Source organism: Cladophialophora psammophila, assembly GCF_000585535.1.
Source record: "Cladophialophora psammophila CBS 110553 chromosome Unknown aczJe-supercont1.6, whole genome shotgun sequence".
NCBI lineage: Eukaryota > Fungi > Ascomycota > Eurotiomycetes > Chaetothyriales > Herpotrichiellaceae > Cladophialophora > Cladophialophora psammophila.
In genome coordinates this window covers 1,358,248-1,377,134 of record NW_006912927.1, presented here as the reverse complement: position 1 = coordinate 1,377,134, position 18,887 = coordinate 1,358,248, and the positions used below count along the sequence as shown (strand labels likewise).

General features: G+C 53.2%; 5 protein-coding genes across 5 annotated transcripts; 3 read left to right on the top strand and 2 right to left on the bottom strand.

Annotated features, from left to right (window-relative positions):
- Positions 1-3,999: 3,999 nt before the first annotated feature.
- On the top strand, positions 4,000-4,648 carry A1O5_04837 (uncharacterized protein; the record flags this gene model as incomplete). Its single annotated transcript, XM_007745441.1, has 3 exons — positions 4,000-4,137; positions 4,197-4,374; positions 4,446-4,648. 3 exons carry the CDS (start codon positions 4,000-4,002, stop codon positions 4,646-4,648), a joined length of 519 nt encoding a protein of 172 aa, XP_007743631.1.
- Positions 4,649-4,826: 178 nt separating this feature from the next.
- Positions 4,827-6,192, top strand: A1O5_04836 (uncharacterized protein; the record flags this gene model as incomplete). The annotated part of the gene is made up of 4 exons (XM_007745440.1): positions 4,827-4,929; positions 4,979-5,017; positions 5,068-5,286; positions 5,339-6,192. 4 exons carry the CDS (start codon positions 4,827-4,829, stop codon positions 6,190-6,192), a joined length of 1,215 nt encoding a protein of 404 aa, XP_007743630.1.
- Positions 6,193-7,408: 1,216 nt separating this feature from the next.
- On the top strand, positions 7,409-12,690 carry A1O5_04835 (uncharacterized protein; the record flags this gene model as incomplete). Its single annotated transcript, XM_007745439.1, has 7 exons — positions 7,409-7,664; positions 7,724-7,917; positions 7,994-8,173; positions 8,226-9,201; positions 9,258-10,055; positions 10,131-10,775; positions 10,829-12,690. 7 exons carry the CDS (start codon positions 7,409-7,411, stop codon positions 12,688-12,690), a joined length of 4,911 nt encoding a protein of 1,636 aa, XP_007743629.1.
- Positions 12,691-13,564: 874 nt separating this feature from the next.
- Positions 13,565-15,223, bottom strand: A1O5_04834 (acyl-CoA dehydrogenase; the record flags this gene model as incomplete). The annotated part of the gene is made up of 4 exons (XM_007745438.1): positions 13,565-13,722; positions 13,836-14,721; positions 14,847-15,092; positions 15,149-15,223. The coding sequence occupies 4 exons, from the start codon at positions 15,221-15,223 to the stop codon at positions 13,565-13,567; spliced, it is 1,365 nt and encodes a 454-aa protein (XP_007743628.1).
- A 1,161-nt stretch (positions 15,224-16,384) lies between these two features.
- On the bottom strand, positions 16,385-18,289 carry A1O5_04833 (serine/threonine protein kinase; the record flags this gene model as incomplete). Its single annotated transcript, XM_007745437.1, has 1 exon — positions 16,385-18,289. One exon carries the CDS (start codon positions 18,287-18,289, stop codon positions 16,385-16,387), a length of 1,905 nt encoding a protein of 634 aa, XP_007743627.1.
- Positions 18,290-18,887: the final 598 nt, after the last annotated feature.

The window sequence follows — 18,887 nt, the reverse complement described above, 5'->3', positions numbered from 1 at the left end:
GAGAGAAAAAGATTGAAAGATTGCACAGGTTGTGGCACACCAGTGAGAGTCGGAGCAAGCGCTCCGAACTTGACTAGTTAGCACTTGCAAGGCCAACCTCACGAGCCGGCATATGCTGTGTAACCCTTTGACGAAAAGGAGCAAACTCTGCATTGGTCATGAGCTGCCGCAATTGTTTGGGGATTCTCTCCGTCTAGGCAGGCCCGTCCTCATCGCAACTGTCCTCCTGGTCGTGCAGATGGGCGCCGAAGGTGGCACAAGGGGAAAAGCTAGAATAGAAAGGTCGGACAAAATGTATGAATCCGTGCTGAGTGGAGCAAGGCGCTCTCAGATACGTTGACTTCTGGTATAGGTACCTCGAGCCATATCATTCCTGCTTTGTGCACACAGTACCTGATACCTATTAATAGTGTCTGTGTCCCGATCGTAGCTGCACGGTTCCACCAACCGCATAAATAACAAATACGGGCGTGGATGCGAGTTTCCTGTGATGGTGGTGGTGGCGGACCGAAAGGGGCGCGAAGAGTCGGGGGGTGGGGGGGATCTCGACGCAAGCAAGCGCCAGCGTGGTTGTGGAATCGAGCCAGGTCCAAGGCCCTTGACCTTTGTACCGAAGAAGAAGGTGTTGGTTACGGCAGTGGGTGGCCCTTGTTGAAAATATAGCGAAAGAGGAGACTTGCGGGCATTCCGTAGCGTACGTACAGTATGTACAATCCTGCAGTAGCTAGGCCGCTTTGCAGGCTTCGCCATTGGCTGCAAGGGCCTTCCGTCGAGTGAGGCCTGCACTTTTTCCATGTTTTGCTTGAATCGCCTTTCAGGGCCTTACCTCTTGGGTGTGAGTATGGCTGGTGTACAAGCCGCCCGAGGGCGGAGATGAAGCGCGACGTCAGGCGGGTGCTACAATGGTCCAACTGCGATTCGTAACCCGGAAACAAAGTTTCGCCTGGCACGATAGTTTCTGTGCGCAGAGGCATCTGCATTTCGGTCACTTTCCCCGCCCCCGGACGGCTGGAAGTTGTAGATCTCAGCCAGTTGGGACGGAAGGCAAACACACAACGTGAGGCCGCGTTCGTATAGAATGGTGGCCGCAGCCAGTGATCATCCGAGGACAGCTCCGCCAAAGTTTGAGCCTCAATGCTAGTAACAAGTACACACGCTCGGATTCCCCAAGACGAAAGGGGCTAGCTTTCTGGCTGCCAAATTGCAGTTGGGCGGCGCTGATCGAAGATCGATGACAGAAGTGGGCGGGGGAAGGTTGACAAGATCACAATCAGATGCCAGCTCGCCAGGCCAGGGGCAGTTTCTTTTGAAGATACTTCGTACTCGGTATGCAAGCCGCCTTTTGGTTGCCTCTTGTCTCTAACCTCTCGGCAGCTCCCGTCTTGTCTCGCCGTTGGCCGTGGCCGGTCAATCCCCCAAGGTTGCGGAAGAGCGAAGATGTGACAGCATTCTGTCTGCAGTTTGCTTGCGTGGGAGAGAGCGAACGAGACTGGGGCTAGTACTTTTGGTAGAGAGGAGATCAGGGGGGTTCCGGGGTCTGGATCTCTGACGAGCAACAAACAACGTTAGCCAGCGGGGGTGATTGGCCGAAATATGTCCAGGCAAGACTCACGGGCACCTCCATGACTGCTGTAGCCGAGACGGGGGTGATTGGACGATTCATCGATCGAGGGGTCTGACCAGTTGAGAGCATCCGCAGCACAGCGTGTGACAGAAGGAGTCAGTTAGCGTGTGGTTTTTGCCGATAAGTAATACAGTACCCAGTACGAACGGGTAGAGGACATTGCCACGAAGGAGGGGGAAGATGGCTAATAGAGCTAGGAAGAAACAGGCTGCTGCTGGTTGCAGTTGGCGCAGCTGGTGCAGTTCTGAGATGGGGTGTGCTGGGGGTGCTGCGAGCTAGCAGTAACGACTGAGTCGATAAGGCCATGGCAGGCTCACATCCCAGCTTTGCGAACTGCCGGCCAGAAAAAAGCCTCAGGCCTACTGAGCCCCTAGCTAGCCCCTAGCTAGCCCCTTGCTGCAGGCTTCCTTTCCCCGTTACTCAGACCCCGCCCATGCCCATTTCTGCCTGGCACAAGTCGGAACCATGCTGCCGTCGCTTGTCCGACTCGCTTGAACCCGTCAAGAGTCGAGACACGCAAGCAGCCCAGAGGCACTCGATGCACGCCTGCTGTGGTCCCTCCCCTCAAACAGGTCGCTTGCTCCAGAGCGCAATGACTCTGGGCCCCCTCCCTTGCCCCCCATGGCCTGTGGCGCCAAGCAGCCGCTTTTCCCTTACAGAATGCCTCTACCCAGTAGGTATTAGGTAGAGCTCTGTGTCTATCTTGAGTAGAGGGACCCCCGTCGGCCGACCTGAAAGCCTTGCTCTTCATCAGCCGAAAGAGGCACCTCGATCCTAAGGGCCTGGTGGAGACGGGCTCAAACCAGACCGTGAACCAGAACGTGACAGAACCGGTGCAACGGTGGACAGGCCCGACCAAAGTCAACTCGTCCATCCTCGTCCTGGCTCCCTTCCCGGAACACAAGCCTTTGGAAAGAGATGGACTTCTGGTTTGCAAGATTTCTGACAGCTGCCGCCACTCTTGAGGCTTGAGATCTTGCCTCCATCTACTCTGTACAGACACACCACCACTTCTACCACCACTTCCACCACGACGCACTACCCTCCACCCACCCACACCCAACTCTCCCCTCTCTCTTCAGCCTCTGCTCCACGAACCTACCTATGCCCAATTCTATCTCAGTCCTCTCTGCCTCCGCCCTCCTTGCCCATTGGCTGCTTGCATGGCGTCGTCCGATTGGCAATCGCATATTATACATCTTCGTCTGGACCACTCTGGGGAACTCGGTTTCCTCTTCCTCTCCCTAGACTCTTTCATTTGTACCCAGCCAGCCAGGCCGCTCGTCCGCTTAGCCCCTGCCGTTATCCACGCCTCGCAACTAGACGGTCGAGAAGTAAAAGCAAGCAAACAATCTCAATAGGCCCGATCGACACGGATTGCTGGACCGTCGCCCCTCTTCTTGGTAGCCCCCGTCCATCCAAGCCTACTTGCCTCAAGATATCGCTCCTTGAGAAACAGCTCAAAATCCTTCATTTGCAGGAGCTCCTTCTTTCATCCATCCTCCACCCAGCACCTATTGTTCAATTCGAACATTGGTCCCCGAGAATTACAGCTCCTTGATGGTTGTCTAGAGCCAGGAGCTCGTCCTCAACCATCTCGACTGGCCGGCCTCGTCTCTGTTTCGTCGTTTTTTGGTGGTGGTTTCGTTGTCATTGCTTTTGTGGTGTATACAGCGGGGCGACAGATACATTCGACCCTTATACGAACCCAAACCCCTTCGATCTACAGCTTTCCATTCAAACTCAAGACGCACGGCACCCATTACGCTTAAGCCATCATCCGGGACGATACCGACCAGGCAAGCGAAGAAAAGGTTAGTGATGATTCCATTTCTCTCCCCAGGACTTGTCGTTCGCCCGAGATATCTGCGCCGATGCGCATGTCGTCCTCTTTGACGCTTCCGGATGTCGAGGAAATGACGATCCGCCGCCGTGAGCGGCTGGCAGTGGGGAGACCCCAGCAGTTTAGCTTGGAGATCCCCCATGGATGCAGGGCAACTGGGTTTGGCTCTAACTTAGCCGCACCGCAAACGCTTTGCCCGCCGAAGTCTAGCCGCCATCTTGGGTTGTCGGGAAGGGGGGGCTCACTAGCTATCCACCGTTTGCGCTCCTGTTACTCCCATGCCTTCCCCTCTGCAAGCAAGCACACCGCTCCAAGATCATGCGATTTGGCTCTTGCTGCACTGGTCAGGCTGCAATCTAGTCTTGCACAGAGCACGGAGTACATACACATGAGGTCCTAGTCCCCGGCTAACAGCTATGCCCTTCCCCTTAGAGTTGACTTTGCTGAGACTGCTCCTCGGATGTCGAGCACTCTTTCTCCACTCTCCACAACTCAGGCATCGTGCAATGTGGATTGAACTTTCGCATTGAACATGACACCTGAACTGAGCTTCAAATCCTCTCCTCAGTCTCTTTCCGAAGCCCTCTCCACCACACCTCACGAGGATGCGAAAACAGTGGTTGCAGCAGTTCCCAGTCTGACCAAAGAAGCTAAGCAACAATACCTAATAGTGAGCCGTGCATCAGAAATCCACCGAAAAAGAACATCCCTAATTAACATCCCTTGCAGAATCAGATTAAAAAGCTGGTTGAAGACTGTGAAGATTTTATCGGCCTGGTTCCTGGTCCACATGGTGTTCCTGAAGTTGTCGTTTCCCCGAATCTCAAGAAGGATAGGTGGGCCATCATCGGAGAATCTCATGGGACCTTTGCTCAATACCTGTCCATGCGCAGCCCCAGCGCTCCTGGTCAGTTATCGTCGTCAGACATCAATGCGGTACTGATTGCTGTAGGCCACTGTTGCGGCACCAGCCATCAGAGGGCGAAAACCTCAAAGCAAGAGCCCGCAATAGACCCAGGAACGCCAGGTGGCGCAATTACTTGGTCCGCGCAACGTCCTTTGAAGCGACACAGATCCAAAACCAACCTCTGCTCAAGGAATTCATCAAGATCCAGGTCTCAGCAGAGTGGTGGCGGAACAAGGCTCTGGGAGGCTCCCGCATCTCAAATCCGAGTGGATGACCACGCAAAGCTGGCCCAGTGGTATAAGGAGGCCTTTTTGATACTGCAGCAGGTGGCCTGTCGCCTGGTGGCCAAAGTCTGGATCAAAAGAATTCATCCTAAAAAGGTTAGATGCTTTCCCCCAAGACATGCGTCCACAAAAATAACAGAGGATTGAAGCAATCGACGCATCCTTACAATGGCCAAATGCCCCGTGGTGAACCTCCCGATCCGGATCGGACTAGGCCGCCATATTGGCCTGCTGGTACGGTACCCATCTCCTCCTCGAAACATACCATGTTGTATGTGTGTGTATTATCCTGGGGTCTAATGTCTGTTGTTTTCTGTTAGACGTCATTCATCGAGAACCCGATCACATTGGCCGCGACGGTAAGCTTCGTGAATGGATCTAGAAGATTCCGTGCCCTGACGATGCACAGACAGGACCCGGCTGCTCGTCCATTTGATCACGAACACCCCCCAGCCAGTCATTACGAACCCTCTGTCGGATGGAGTGAACCGGCAATTTGTGACGGCCCGAGACCTATTAGAATCTCTTCAGACTAAGAGAAGTGAGTTGCGGGAGGACCGTTGGGATATTATCCAACAGATTGTAAATGCAAGAGAGAAGCAAGAGCAGTATGAGGCCAATGAGATAGGTGAGCCACTACGAGGCATGTTGAGGTGTAACCGCAGCACTGACATTGGCAGATGGCGATACGCTGATCTTTGTTTGTGATTACGGTGATATCACCAGTTCAAAACTGTCGGCGATCGACTCTGATGATGAAGGGCTTCGACGGGCCAGCTCTGCACTTGGGGCATCCAGCGACGGCTCCGGAGAAGCAGGTGAAGACCATGAACCGACGCCAGGCTCGTCCACACAAACATCTCCCACTGATCAGCTTGTCTCGGAGGGGCGCATCATAATCAACAAACCCCGAAGCTCTGGCGCCAAGGAAACCAGTAGCCGTCGTTATGCGCCTCGTCGACCTCGACAGAGCTTCAATACGGGTCGAATGGTATCGGCGATTGCGCCACGGACAGGACAGGACTTTTCACCCGCGGTGAAAATGGGGATAGAGAATGGGACGACGCATCCCGATGCTGTCATGGTACCACTAGTTGGAATCCACCAGGTACCAGCCAATGTGTTCGGTCGCAATCTCGACAATCATGCTGGGACCAACGCCATGATGCATGCAGCTGTGCAGAGCGGTCATCTCACTGCAAACCTGCACCCTTCAGCCTGGCCAGGAATGTTGCCAGACATGGGGCCTGATCCACCTCCTGAGATGTTCGGTATTCCCTCTAGTATGGCGCCGCAACCGGCCGGCTTGAGACATGCGTATTTCGGTCAGGAGACGCTCGAAATGGCCAATGGTATACAAGGCGGACTGCCTCCGACCGTAGTAAACCCCATGCTTTACCAGGACTTTGGGGACAGCACCCGACGTTCTCTCCCGCTGCGAGTCGCGGACACACAACAAAGCGCAATGATGCCAACGGCAGATATCAGCATGGGAATGATGGCTGATCGTTGCTACAAGCTCGATCATTGGTGATGTCCATGAAGACCCAAGTTCCCGAATCTGGTTATCGAGTCGTACACTCTCAAAAGGCGCTGGAACGGCAGATGGCGAATAGCATTCTCGCCGCTCCTATCTCACGAACCCCAATCACGGCCTGCTCCGTCGAAGATACCCTTGACCACGGCCCTTGGCACAATGCCGCACGAATTTCCTTCGAGTCTTTTCACGTTATACCTCCTGACGGTTGTCTTTGATTTCGGTCTGCATTTCTTGTCCGGTTGCATTATTCGGCTGCCTTTTTTCTGCATTATTTTCCAACAGGGGAAATGAAGCACGGCAGCTATGGATTTGGAGTAGGCCACAGCAAAAGTTTTTGGGTGAGGTAATGGGTCGGGTCGTCAGGATGGCGCCTCGGCCATGCCAGGTGGGAAGACAGTGACCATTCATATCCGTCACAGCAGGATTGTCCAGGCGAACATCACAAGCGGTCTTTTTGTGGGCAGTGTTTTTGTGGTTGGATTTTCGGTTTATTTCGGATGCGAGTGTTTTTTTGTGGATTTGATATGCGTTGACTTTCATTTTGGTTGAGCCCGTCGATGCGCGGCGTTGTCATAATGAATGTGAGCATTTGCTTGGGACTGTCTCGGGTCAGTGTAGATGAGATACGAGCCAAGATATTGGGCATCTAACCATGTCAAATGAATGCATATAATAATATCGGAGAATAAATGTGGCGTAGCTTGGGTACATACAGTAGAATGTACAAGTAGGTTGTTGTCGATATTGAGTGTGGCAGGTGCCTGATCCGTCTGGGGCATGCAGCCAGGGTCTACCTACAAGTATACTTGTAGGGGCACCAGGGCACCTAAGGGGCCTCGCTAGGCATCTATTGGAGGTGAATGCTGCTAACGAGGCGGCCGCCGAGGCCAGCCAATCGGCGGGGGTTGCCTTCAAGGGGCGATTTGGATTCCACTTCTTTGTGCTCTGGCTGGTTCAAGACATTCGCTTTTCACTCCCGCGCGACAGCGACAGCGACGACAACTAAAGCCCCGGCTTGCTTGCGATTCCCATCACTCAAGCATTGCGAATTTCTTGTCCCTATTCAATACTCTCCATCGACCAGTTTCCCCTCGACTGAGAGCCAGAACCACCTCAAGTCTCGTCCTCGCGTCCCCCTCCCTGCATCTCCTCGATAGTCTCTCGTGTTGGCATGACACTCCTCCGATGTTGATCGATCATTCTTGCGCCCATGTCTGCGCCGGCGTCCACCCGCGGCCAACAACGCGGCGGCAGCTCGACCAGAGGTGGACGAGGGACTTCGTCTCAAGCGACCCGAGGTCGCGGTAGCACTCGCGGATCCACCACTTTAAGAGGACGAGGCAGAGGCAGAGGCGCAGGTGCGAATGCTGGTGCTTCGAGTCCCGCTGGTGAAGGGCTCCTGCAGCGACTACGTGCGGGAACTGTCAAAAGAGCAGAAGACAATGGATCATCTGGGCCGGGAAGAGGTGAGCTTGATATAACCACTGGGCAGGCGATAAATGGAGGGAATGCTAACCCGCCCCAGGACGTGGTGCTGGTACTGGAAATGCGGCGACCTTTACACCTGGTTCACGAGGACGTGGCCGCGGATTTGCGAATTTATCGAAGACATTCAACACTCGCAGCTCTCAAACGTCAACGCCCAGCTCTCGAGCGACTTCTCCGGCACCTGCCACGCATCGAGACTTCATGAACTTGGCCTATAACAAATTCCAAGCGGTGCGTCGCTACCCGGTCTATATTTGCTGACCATGACCACGTCTATAGGTGTCTGACATACGAGATCTTCATATAGCTAAAACAAAGCCGGGAAGAGGAAAGAGCGAAGGCGATTCGCGATGGGTTCCTGGCCGATCCGGAGAAGAAGACCAGCCTGGATAAAGCCATCACCCCCGTCGGAACCTGCACGGAGATGTGCCCAGAGTTCGAAAGAGTGGAACGCATTGTCCAGAACATGGTTGATAAGGCAGAGAAGGTGAATATTTTGTTTGTTCATTGGCGGGCCACTAAGCTGAAGGTCTGGGTAGGTACGCAACGAAGAAACCGGCAAGGACATGCCCGCAGAAGATCGCATGGTCAAACGATTCCGTCGCTCTGCAGCTGGATACGACGAACAGCTCCCTTCAGATATCCGAACCCCCGCGACTCTAAAACGGACTCTGGACTACCTCATCGACAAGGTAATTGGTGGTGGTGAACGATTGGCAACTGTCCACAAGTTTGTCTGGGATCGCACGCGAGGAATCCGCAACGACTTCTCAATCCAGCAAGTCACCAATGTCCAGGACGTTAAGCTTGCTGTCGACTGTTTCGAACGCATAGCGAGATTCCATATCCTGTCGTTGCACCAGCTGTCAAACCCGGACAATCTCCTAGAGGGAGAGAACTTTGACACCTACCAAGAGAGAGAACAGCTCAACAATACCCTCTTATCTCTCGTCTACTATTACGATGATCATCGAGGGCGCATTAACTTCCCCAATGAAGGAGAGTTTCGCGCTTATCTCGTGATTTTTGAAATCCAGGCCCCTGAAAGACCGGATTTGGAAGACCGCATGCAATCATGGCCCAGGAGTCTCCTCAGAGACAAGAAAGTTCAGACGGCACTTAGGCTGTACAGGGCTGCAGGTAACTCCCTTCTCGGCCAAGGGCCTCTTCAGCCATGGGAGCCCTTTGCGATTGCCCAAGGCAAAACAGGAAGTTTTTGGAATATCTTGGCCTCAGATTCGGTGCCCTACATCATGGCATGCCTCGCTGAGATATATTTTGCTGAGGTCCGTTTTGCGGCTCTGGATGCGTTGTGGCGATCATGCAAGAAAGGCCCTCTGGCTCAACAAGCAAAGTCTAGAGATTGGACACTCGGCGAAGTGACAAACTTTCTTGGATTCGACTCCGACGACGAGACCAAAGACTTCTGCGCCGCTTTCGATCTCTACTTCGCCACAGACGATAGTGGTGAGGAGTATCTGGATGCTACAGCGAACAGTGCCCAGTCCCTCGATCGTGCGTTCTTCCATCTTCCAACAATTCCTCATCGTCAAGTACTGATATCTGTGTAGCGTCCTCGATACCGCGACGCCAGGTTTTTTCGCACCATTACGTGGAAATGAAGCGCTACCACCGAGCACTGAACGCTGTCATCAACGGGGCGACCGTCGCGGAAGCCATTCGTCAGGGCTGGGTTGAGTCTGAAGATGAAGACACACGCCTTGTAGATGATACCAGGGAAGACGACCAGAGCATGTTCGTTCCGGAGACGAAACCGACATCCACCTCTGAAGCGCCCTCGCTCCCTGGACCTCAGCTCAATCCACAAGCTGCCCCTTTTGCACCAAAGTTCGGACAGAGCACTGCCTCGCTGAGCTTGACCAAGCCAACGTTCCCTACTGGATTTAGCTCTTCTCGTTCCCTCAACGCTGCTGCTTCTGTCAAGTCAAAAGAGGAGTCTCCATTTGGCAAGCCATTGAAAACTGGTGGCTTTGGGGCCTTGGACGTGTTCAAATCGACCGATTCGACTGGAACCTTTGCAAAGTCGACTCTCCCTCCACAGCAGCAAACTTCGACTTTCGGCTTTGGTGGATTCGCAGCATCAGCAACACCGTCTGCCTCAACTTTCGGACAGCCTGCGCCAGCACAGAAAGAAAGCAAGCCCTTCAGCTTTGGCGGATTCACCCCCAAGGCTCAGGAAGCATCTTCTACTTCTCTAGGTCGCGAACTTTCCGGACCTCCTGCTGCTGGGTTCAGCTTTGGCAAACAGGTTTTTGCGCCTTCGACATCTGCGACTCCTTTCCCGCCCATCTCCAGCCAACCGCCTCCGCCACAACTAACATTTCCTCCTACGCCGCAAGCGAGTCAAGGTAACAAATATCCACTTTGTCTTGTCTTGTCAGACTCTAGGTCGTTGCTAATTCTTCGTTTCTGAATCGCAGCAGCCCCAACCACGGCTCCAACGCCAGCCGCCTTTCAAGTGGCACCCCTTCTGCAACCATATCCTGCTTCCCCGGTTCCTGTGCAGATGTCAGAAGGCAGCACTACCCCATCGTTTCTTACAACGACCCAAAAACCTACGACTCAACCACAGCCCCCCGAGGCACCATCAGACTTGGAGCAGCCCCCGCCATCTACCACATTTCCAGCAGTCTCATCCATAGAACCGACTCCAGGTCCCTTCTTCAAGCCGACTGCAACTAGCTCTTTCCAATCGAAATCACCATCAACCGCTGAAATCCTTCCAAAGCCTGCTTTGGAAAAGTTCAATTTCGCTACCGCGACACCATCCATCAAGGCCCCCGGAAACCAGCACCCAAGCCAGCAACTCAAAGAAACAATACTCAGGCCAAGCTCAGCCATCACACAGCCTCCGCAGCGTAGCACAACTCCTCCATATTCTCCTCGTCAGCCTTCAGTCAAACCAGTCTCCACCCAAGCAGACCGAAACAAGCTTGCAGAACAGGTCGCCAGGATTGCACTGACGCAACAGAGGGGGCTGCTTAACAGCTACCTAGAATTCACACTTCGTGACCTTGTGACAACCGCCTTCAATCAACATCGACTGGAAGCGCGCGATGCAGCTATCGGTGAGGAAGTATGTTATTTGTCTGGAGACACGTTTGCTGACCATGTTCTGCAGCATCTGTTCGTGAACGTATCCTTGCGCGAAAGTTTGGATATCTCTGGCGAACGCGCGCTTGGACTAGAAGCCTGAATCGACGGGCGAAAACCAGACGCCAGCTCTTTGCAGAAACAATCAGAGCCGAACAAGCAAGAAAACAAAGAACAGAGGAGGAACTGGAGGAGATACTAAGGGCAACTCAGGAAACAAAACGTCTTCAAAGAGAGGTCCAAGAGGCTAGTAAGGCGGGAAAATCCTCGTCTGCCGGACAAAACACCATCGAAGTCGCCAAAGTTGCTGGACGAAAGCGCAAAAGCTTCTCTGGTGCGCATATAAGAGCGAATGGGACACCCTTGACTCCTGGGCATAAGAGGTCAAAAACGATGAGTATTTCCCCAGAGCCTTCGACTTCTACAACAGGCCAGAAACCTCCTGTCCCTGGCTTCAGGGCATCCATCTCGAGGCCGCTTCAACACGTCTCCATCTTTTCGCGCACTTCAACACTCAGTCAATCAGCATCTGAGAAACTCGACACCACGCGTACGGATTATTTCAGGCTCAAAGCTATGGGTGTCGACCCTGAGACGCCGATCATTCCCGATACCAAGCAATCGCTGGCAATTCGACGACAAAAAGAAGCAGAAGAGAAACAGGCAAGTCTGAAAAGAGCAAGCCGCCGCATCGGAACTTCTCTCTCGTCTGAGCAAAGCTCCCCAGCACCAATGCCGCCGCCTTCGATTTCTGATTCTCGGCCGCTGGATGCTAAACCATTGGCGAAGATTCCTGTTCCTCTAGTCGAAGATGACTTCCTCAAACAGATTAGACAAGCGCGTGAAGCAATGGAAGAACAGATCGAATGGTTCAAACTGCAATCTGTGTCACTGGAAAAGGAGATCGAGCAAGAAGAAGAGTTCCGAAGAAGTCAAAGCGGTCGTGATCACGGTAGTCCTAGCTCGACAGGCGGCATGCTACGAGTCAACGGTTATGAGTACCGGCCTGGGGAGAACAAGTCAGGGTCAACTCTGTCGCGCACCGAGAGACGTATCCGAGAGACTGGTGCCCACGGGCTTGCCACGAAACCTCTGTGGTCGGGCTCGCAATATGTACCTGTTGCGATGTCAAAGAGAAGTGCACGGAACTCCACCAATGGGTCAAACATTTCGAGCCCAGGGAGAAAACGAACACATGATGACGCAGAGCCCGTGTCTAACGTAAAACTGACGACGCGGAATTCTGGCGCTCTGCCCGCTTCCAAACGCCCTCGAGCTGCGCCATCCAAGTTCACAGACCCAAAGATCAGACATCCGAAGCCCAAACATATCGCCAGTACTCAAGGCAGCAATTCTTTCAAGTTGCTCCAGTCACCGCCGCCTCATGATCAAGAGGAATCCGATGACGATATCGAAGGAGGCGACCATGATACGGAGGGGGTGTTCGATGAAGAGGAGGATCCATCTGGACACGCTCCTTCGCAATATGCGCTCAATGGCGCGTACGCAGACGATGAAGATGAAGAGGGGTTGGAGGAAGAAGCAGAAGAAAACGAATACCATTTCGGAGGAAGATTTGAAGACGAAGAGCGCGAAGACGACGACGACGATGACGACGACGAAGAAGAACAAGAAGAACAAGAACAAGAACAAGAAGCAGAAGGAGAGGAGATGGGTAACAATAACGACGGCGAAGAAGACGAAGAAGGCGAAGAAGACGAAGAAGACGAAGAAGACACAGAATATAGTCACCCAACATATCTGCAAGCGCGCCAGGACGAGTTTGACGACGCCGAGACACCCGTGACGAATCCACAGCTGAGCCGCGCCGCCAGTAGCGCCCCTGGCGGCAGCGTAGACGACGCGCTGGTCCTAAGCGATAGTGACTGACGGACTGAGTTGAGTTGGATCCGAATCATTCTTGACTCCAACCATTCAAGAGCGAGACCGATCGATCTGTGTCCGCGGACCGAACTCTGCATATCCAGGGTGGTTGGTTGGTTGGTTGGTTGATGTTCGAAAACAACCCGAGGAAGGGATATGAGGCCACAAAGGCAGCCTGGTGCATTCATCAAGCACCACCCAGCGGAAGGCAGAACTTGTCACACAGCCACCGCAACAACACCAAATACCCTACCTACCTATGTATATAGGAAGGGAGATAGTAAGATTGACAATAAGGAGCTGGTCTGGTTTGCATCTTGGGCGGAAAAAATCCGCTGAGGAAGGATGCCCGATTGATTTTTTATCCTCCGCTGGCTTTCCTACTAACTGCGTAACTATCCGTATAATATAGACCAACTTATTATACGACCCTTGCATTCCCTCCGCTCTTCTTCCTCCTACGAGGATGTACCGAGTCTCGTCCAAGCAGGAACTAGTCGATACGTCTCCTATTTCTTCTTTCTTCGTTCTTTCGTTCACAAAGTGTGAAGGACCAAAATGCCCCCTTAGACTCATTATCGCTTCTTGCCTGTCTACCTTCCTCTTTCCCCTTTCCCGCTTGCTCGCACTCAAATCATATCTCATCTCGTCTGCATACGCGGGGCTTTTTTTTTTTGTTTTTTTGTTTTTTTTTTGTTTGGTTTTTTTTTTTCTTGCTTTACCCTGTTGTTTTTCGCCGTTGAGCGTATATTTATAGAGATGGACAGATAGACATGTACGGCTCGCTAGGGCACTCGCCTGCCTCCTTACTTTCTCACTCATCTCACCAAAACGGAAAACGGAAAGCAAAAAGAAAAAGAGACAATAGTCGTTTCATTCGTTATAGCTTCGCCTTGAATTTAGCGGCACCCAATTCATTGCGGTCCAGACCCATTGATCGGAAGATCTCCTCGGTCTTGGCCTGTTGGCGCGCGATGCGGGCTCGGATCTCGTCTTTGCGCGTCTTGTTTTCGCGGCGGCCGAGTTGATTCAGGTGAGCTAGGAGGGCAGGAGTGTCAGTGTAAACGAGCAAAGCGAAACGAAGCGAGGGGTCGGACAGAAGAACACGAGAGGGGATAAGTGGTTGAGCACGGAAGACAAAAGAAACTTACCCTCATCTGGTCCGTCTGCAATCCTCAACGTCCTCAAATGAGCCCACATGTGAGCCAGCGGCGTGTCCTGGCAAACACCCATGGCGCCATGCACCTGGATTGCCCGATCAATGACCTCAAGCGCCATCTGTGGCACCTTGACCTTTGCCTCGGCGATCTCCTTGAGTGCGAACTTGGCGTCCTTTTGATCGATCTTGACGGCAGCGTTCAGCACGACCAGTCTCGAGGCGTCGATCTCGATCCTTGCTTTGGCGACCCAGTCCAACAGCACGCCGTGCTCGGAGAGCTGTTTTCCGAAAGGGATCTTCCTCTCGTCGTTGAGCCGGTTGATTAGCCACTCGAGGGCCTTTTCAGCGGCGCCCACGGCTCTCATGGCGTGGTGGATTCGTCCCGGTCCCAGGCGGCCTTGCATGATCTCGTTGCCTCTGCCCTCACCCAGAATGAGCGCGTCAAGGGGCACCTTTACGTTGTCGAATGTAATATGACCATGGCCGTGCGGAGCGTCATCGTACCCAAACACCGACAGCATACGGTGAACTTTGATTCCCGGGGTGTCGGATGGCACCAGCAGCATGCTCTGTTGTCGGTACTTGTCTGGATTGTTGGGGTCGGATTTGCCCATGACAATGAAGATCTTGCAGCGATCATCGCCAGCGCCCGAGGACCACCACTTTGATCCGTTAAGGAGATAATGGTCACCCCTGCGCTCAACGCGGAGCTTGATGTTGCTGCCGTCCGAGGAGGCAATATCTGGTTCTGTCATGAGAAACCCAGAGCGGATCTCGCCTGCGAGGAGGGGCTTGAGCCATCTCTCCTTCTGGGCTGGGGAGCCATAGCGGGCGATGACTTCCATGTTACCTGTGTCGGGGGCGGCGCAGTTACATGCCTAATTGGAGAACCCAACTCGTCAATAGGAAGGATCTCGACGAAGCTCCAAGGAGCAGAAAGTGAAACAGCAACAAGCCGTTGCGGATAGTGTTCCCCATACGGGGAGACAGGGAGAAAACACACCTCGCTGGCTGTAATACTCTTGCCCAACTGCTCCGCTATAAGCCCATACTCGACATTGGTGAACTGGGGTCCGTCCTTGAAATGGTTCTTTGGCAGAAACATGTTCCAGATACCCAAGGCACGGGCTTTCTTCTTCAAGTCATCCATTATGGAGGGATGGCCATGCCAGCGGGCGTCACCCATGCCGATCTGTGAGGAGTAGACGACGTCGGCGGGGATACATTCTTCATCGACGAATTTCTCGACCTGGGGAGTGATTAGAGGGTGTTTGACGAGAACCAAGACCGGGCAAGGGAAGATACCAAGTCCAACAGCTTCTTTGCCCGCTCCGACACAAAGGGCAGGGCAAGGGGAGGGATGTTCTCTGAGGCGGGCATCTTGGAGAGGGGGGGTTTGTACTCGGTATGGGGTTAACGAAGGAGGAGGGATGACAGGAGGTAGGAGGCGGTCAAGGTGTGGTAGATGCTCTTCCTAAACCCTCGGCTACTGAGAGGATTGTGAAGAGAGAGAAAGAGAAAATGCTCAATGGGCTGGCAATGTGGACGGCGCAGTTACTTGTAGCTGGTTGTTCGGCTGTTGGGTCTGATCTGGGGGAATTGGAGTTGGAGACTGCGGCTGGTGAGGCCCTTGTGCCTCGGCCATGGCCTCCCAATGCATCCACCAGCCGAACGGTGAATGCCTGCAACTACTGTACCCTGTACGGAACAAATACTCCGTCCTGGCGGCAGCACGGCTGATTTCCACATCTGGATGTCCCTGCTGGGATTACAACCGACTCTAGCGAGGTTACTTGTGATGTACTGTAGTAAATGGAAAAGTGGTTGAGAGGGTTGAAATTCTCCATTCTGGAAGACTCGGTCGACGCCAGTCTAGGGGTCGAAGTATCAGTCTAGCTACTTCTCTCGCTCGACAAGCACTCAGCTCAAGCTCCAGCTCCAGCTCCATCCCTTGCATCCCACCGCCATCAAGCCAACAAAGAAGAAAGTCCCCGCGTCAGGAGAATTGATGTAATTCCAAGAGCACACACGCCATTCTCAACACCTCGAAGAGCCTTCTTCAAACCTGAATAGTGAACCGTTTCCCCTTTCCCCCCATCGACAACAGCAACAGCAACAACAAGAACAACCACCACCACCTCCACCAAGCTTTTCGTCCCATATCCTATAATGCTGCGGTCCTGATCGGATTTCGTCTTGTGAATCTCCACGGTAAAATAAACCCTCAAAAACATACTCGTAGCCGCCGCGGTTCCCAATGCCATTGTCCGGGTATTTTGGTTTTCTGGTTGCTGTTGGTACACTCCATGACACCTCGTCGATAAACAAGCCCATGTTTGCAAAGTCATCAGTGTCAAGGTTCCAATCAAGACAAAAGCGAGGGTGGTGGGAGGATTTTTTTTTTCTTCCTTTTCTCAAACGCACGTCCATGTGGTCTTCACCTGACCAACCAAAAACACAAGATTCTTCCCCACTGGGTTTGTAACTCGCCCCGGTTCACACAAAGTTCGAATAAGCTGACAAGAAGTGATGCTCAAAGAATTACAAATGGAAGTTGTGCCAACCTCCAACCCACTCAAGTTCATCCTCGTCTGTCGAGGATGAATCCGTCACCCGCTGTTGCCGCCAATCTTGATCTAGGTACGCCGGACGCGCCTTGGGCCGGCTGTCACGGCGATGCCAGGGTTGGGGATGGGGATGGGGATGGGGATCATATCCAAATCCGTTCGTAGGCTTCTTGCGTGATCCCATCGTCAAAGATCGTTTCTTGCAAGTCCACGTCTGTGTCTCCGACTCAGCCTGGTAGTTCCGTCTCTTGTCGCCCAATGCTGCCCACTTGTCCACAGCAATCACCTGTTTGGGCGAATGCCGAGGTGTTCGTGCGCGCCACGCAAAAGGATCGTTCTCATTCGCCCCGTGGCTCGTCTTGGTCGGCGACAAAGGTTTCGGCGTGCGGCTGCGACGTGCATTACTGGAAGAGCGGCTCTTGGACTCGGTGAGCACACCAGGAGGTACCGGGAGACGCTTTTGACTGTCCTGACTCCAGCTTCGAGCGTTCTGCTCACGTCGCAACTTCAGCTCGGCCTCACGTTCCGACTCTTCCTCGTCTTCCTCGAACATATCACTCCAACTCTTGGCCACCGTGTCGTCTTTCTTCTTTCCAAAGATTGAAGACATGGCAGGAATGGGTCGAGAGGCGCGGGATGGTAACGAGTTGGGGATAGGGACTGGGTCTGGCTGCGGAGGGTTGCGGGCAGCAGAACGCCGAAGAGTTAAGGACTTGAAGGAACCATATGCTGAGTCAAATATAGATGTCAGGGAAGGCGTAGTGCCGTGGCCAGAGCTGTACCAGGACTCCCCGAGCTTGAGGCTCTTGTCCGACTCGAAAAGGTCCTCCTCGTACAAGTCGGGGATAGAGTCCAATTGTTGCTTGGGTAAAGGACTGGCATGCAATGCCTTGGCCCAAGGGAACGAGTCTCCATCCATCTGAGGACTTTGAATTGACGGGGTTCGCAGAGGCTCGCGATTGGCACTGGCCCGAACAACATCACGTTCCTCGGAACAGAAAAAGTCGTCAAACGACTCATCCTCGGTGGTGAAGGCAATGGCACGGAGCACGGCTTGTTTCACAGCTCCTAAGTCCCGTTTGGCAGGGTCCAAAGCCATGGCCACAGACAGGATCTCAAAAGTATCCTGCGACATGCTGGGGAAGATGTCGAATAGAGACTGGCGGTCTCGACGATAGTCGGCAAAGAGAACGTCCGATTCCGTTGGCGTAACAAAGGGATTCCTAGCAAAAAGAACATTGAGCAGGCAGATACCGATGGACCAGATATCTGCCTTTGCTGGTGAGTAACCCGTGCCAGCAGGATCGTATTGCTCCGGGGCCATGTATCGGTCGCTTCCGACGCAAGACTCGTAAGACCACAGGCTCTTGGTGGCCAGGCCAAAGTCCCCAAGTTTCACAGCACCATCGTGAGTCAGAAAGATGTTCTCGGGCTTGATGTCCCGGTGATAGAGGCCATTGGCATGCATGTGCTGCACGGCACTGATCAACTGGAGCATGAAACGTCGGACATTCTCGGTCTCAGCGGGACCTCGATTGAGGCGGATCGCTTCGTACAGGTCGCCCTGAGAACAGTATTCGAGAACCAGGTAGGTGTGAGCGTCGGTCTCAAAGTGGTGGACCAGGTTCACCAGATGATCGTGGTGCTTCAGAATTGCGTGGCACGCGAGCTCTTCTGTGCCTTCGTCCGTGGTTGGTGCCTGTGTGGATTTGTTTGCAACAGAAGGCTTGGTCAAACACTTGATGGCCACATTTTGCCTGGTCAGAGTGTCCTCAGCCAGGAAGACCATGCCAAAGGACCCATGATTGAGGGGAGCAATGGTTCTGAAGCGACCATCCAAAAGCTGATCCTTGTGGAACTCATCTTTCATGCATTCCATTGTTGTGGTGGTGTCAGATACGGTGCGAGCCGATATATCTCTGGTGCTTCGAGTAGCAATCTATCCTTTTTGGGATGTAGCGACAAGAACTTTTGTTGACTGAACAGAGACGAGCAATATGATCCAGGAGGGCTTTGTACAAAAGTATAGACAGGAATGGGATTGGAATGCAGGCGCAGTGTGTGAGAGCGGATACGCTCAGGAGGAGACAATGTCGAGTATAGGAACTGGAATCCGGACACCAAGCATAGATCCGCCTTGTAGCTTCAATTCTTCAACCTCTCCACTTATCATGTGTAGAAAACGCCTAGTCGAGAAGGACAACGCGGAACTCCTTGTCGTTCGTGTAAAAGGTCAGAGGCTCATAGAGGGTGGTATAGGTCGTAACGTAAAACAAAAGGAAAAGCTGATCGCTGACGCAGAGCCTGTCGGGCCCGTTGTGCAGTCGAACGAGCAGAGGCGTAAAGAGCGTCAGTTTATTGTGTCATGGTCGAAGGGATGGTGGGACTGGTTCCGGCAGAAAAGCCAAAGAATGCGAGTGCAAATCTCGACGAGGAGAAACTGAGGATAGTCGAAGAAATAGCAGAGGGTTGAAAGG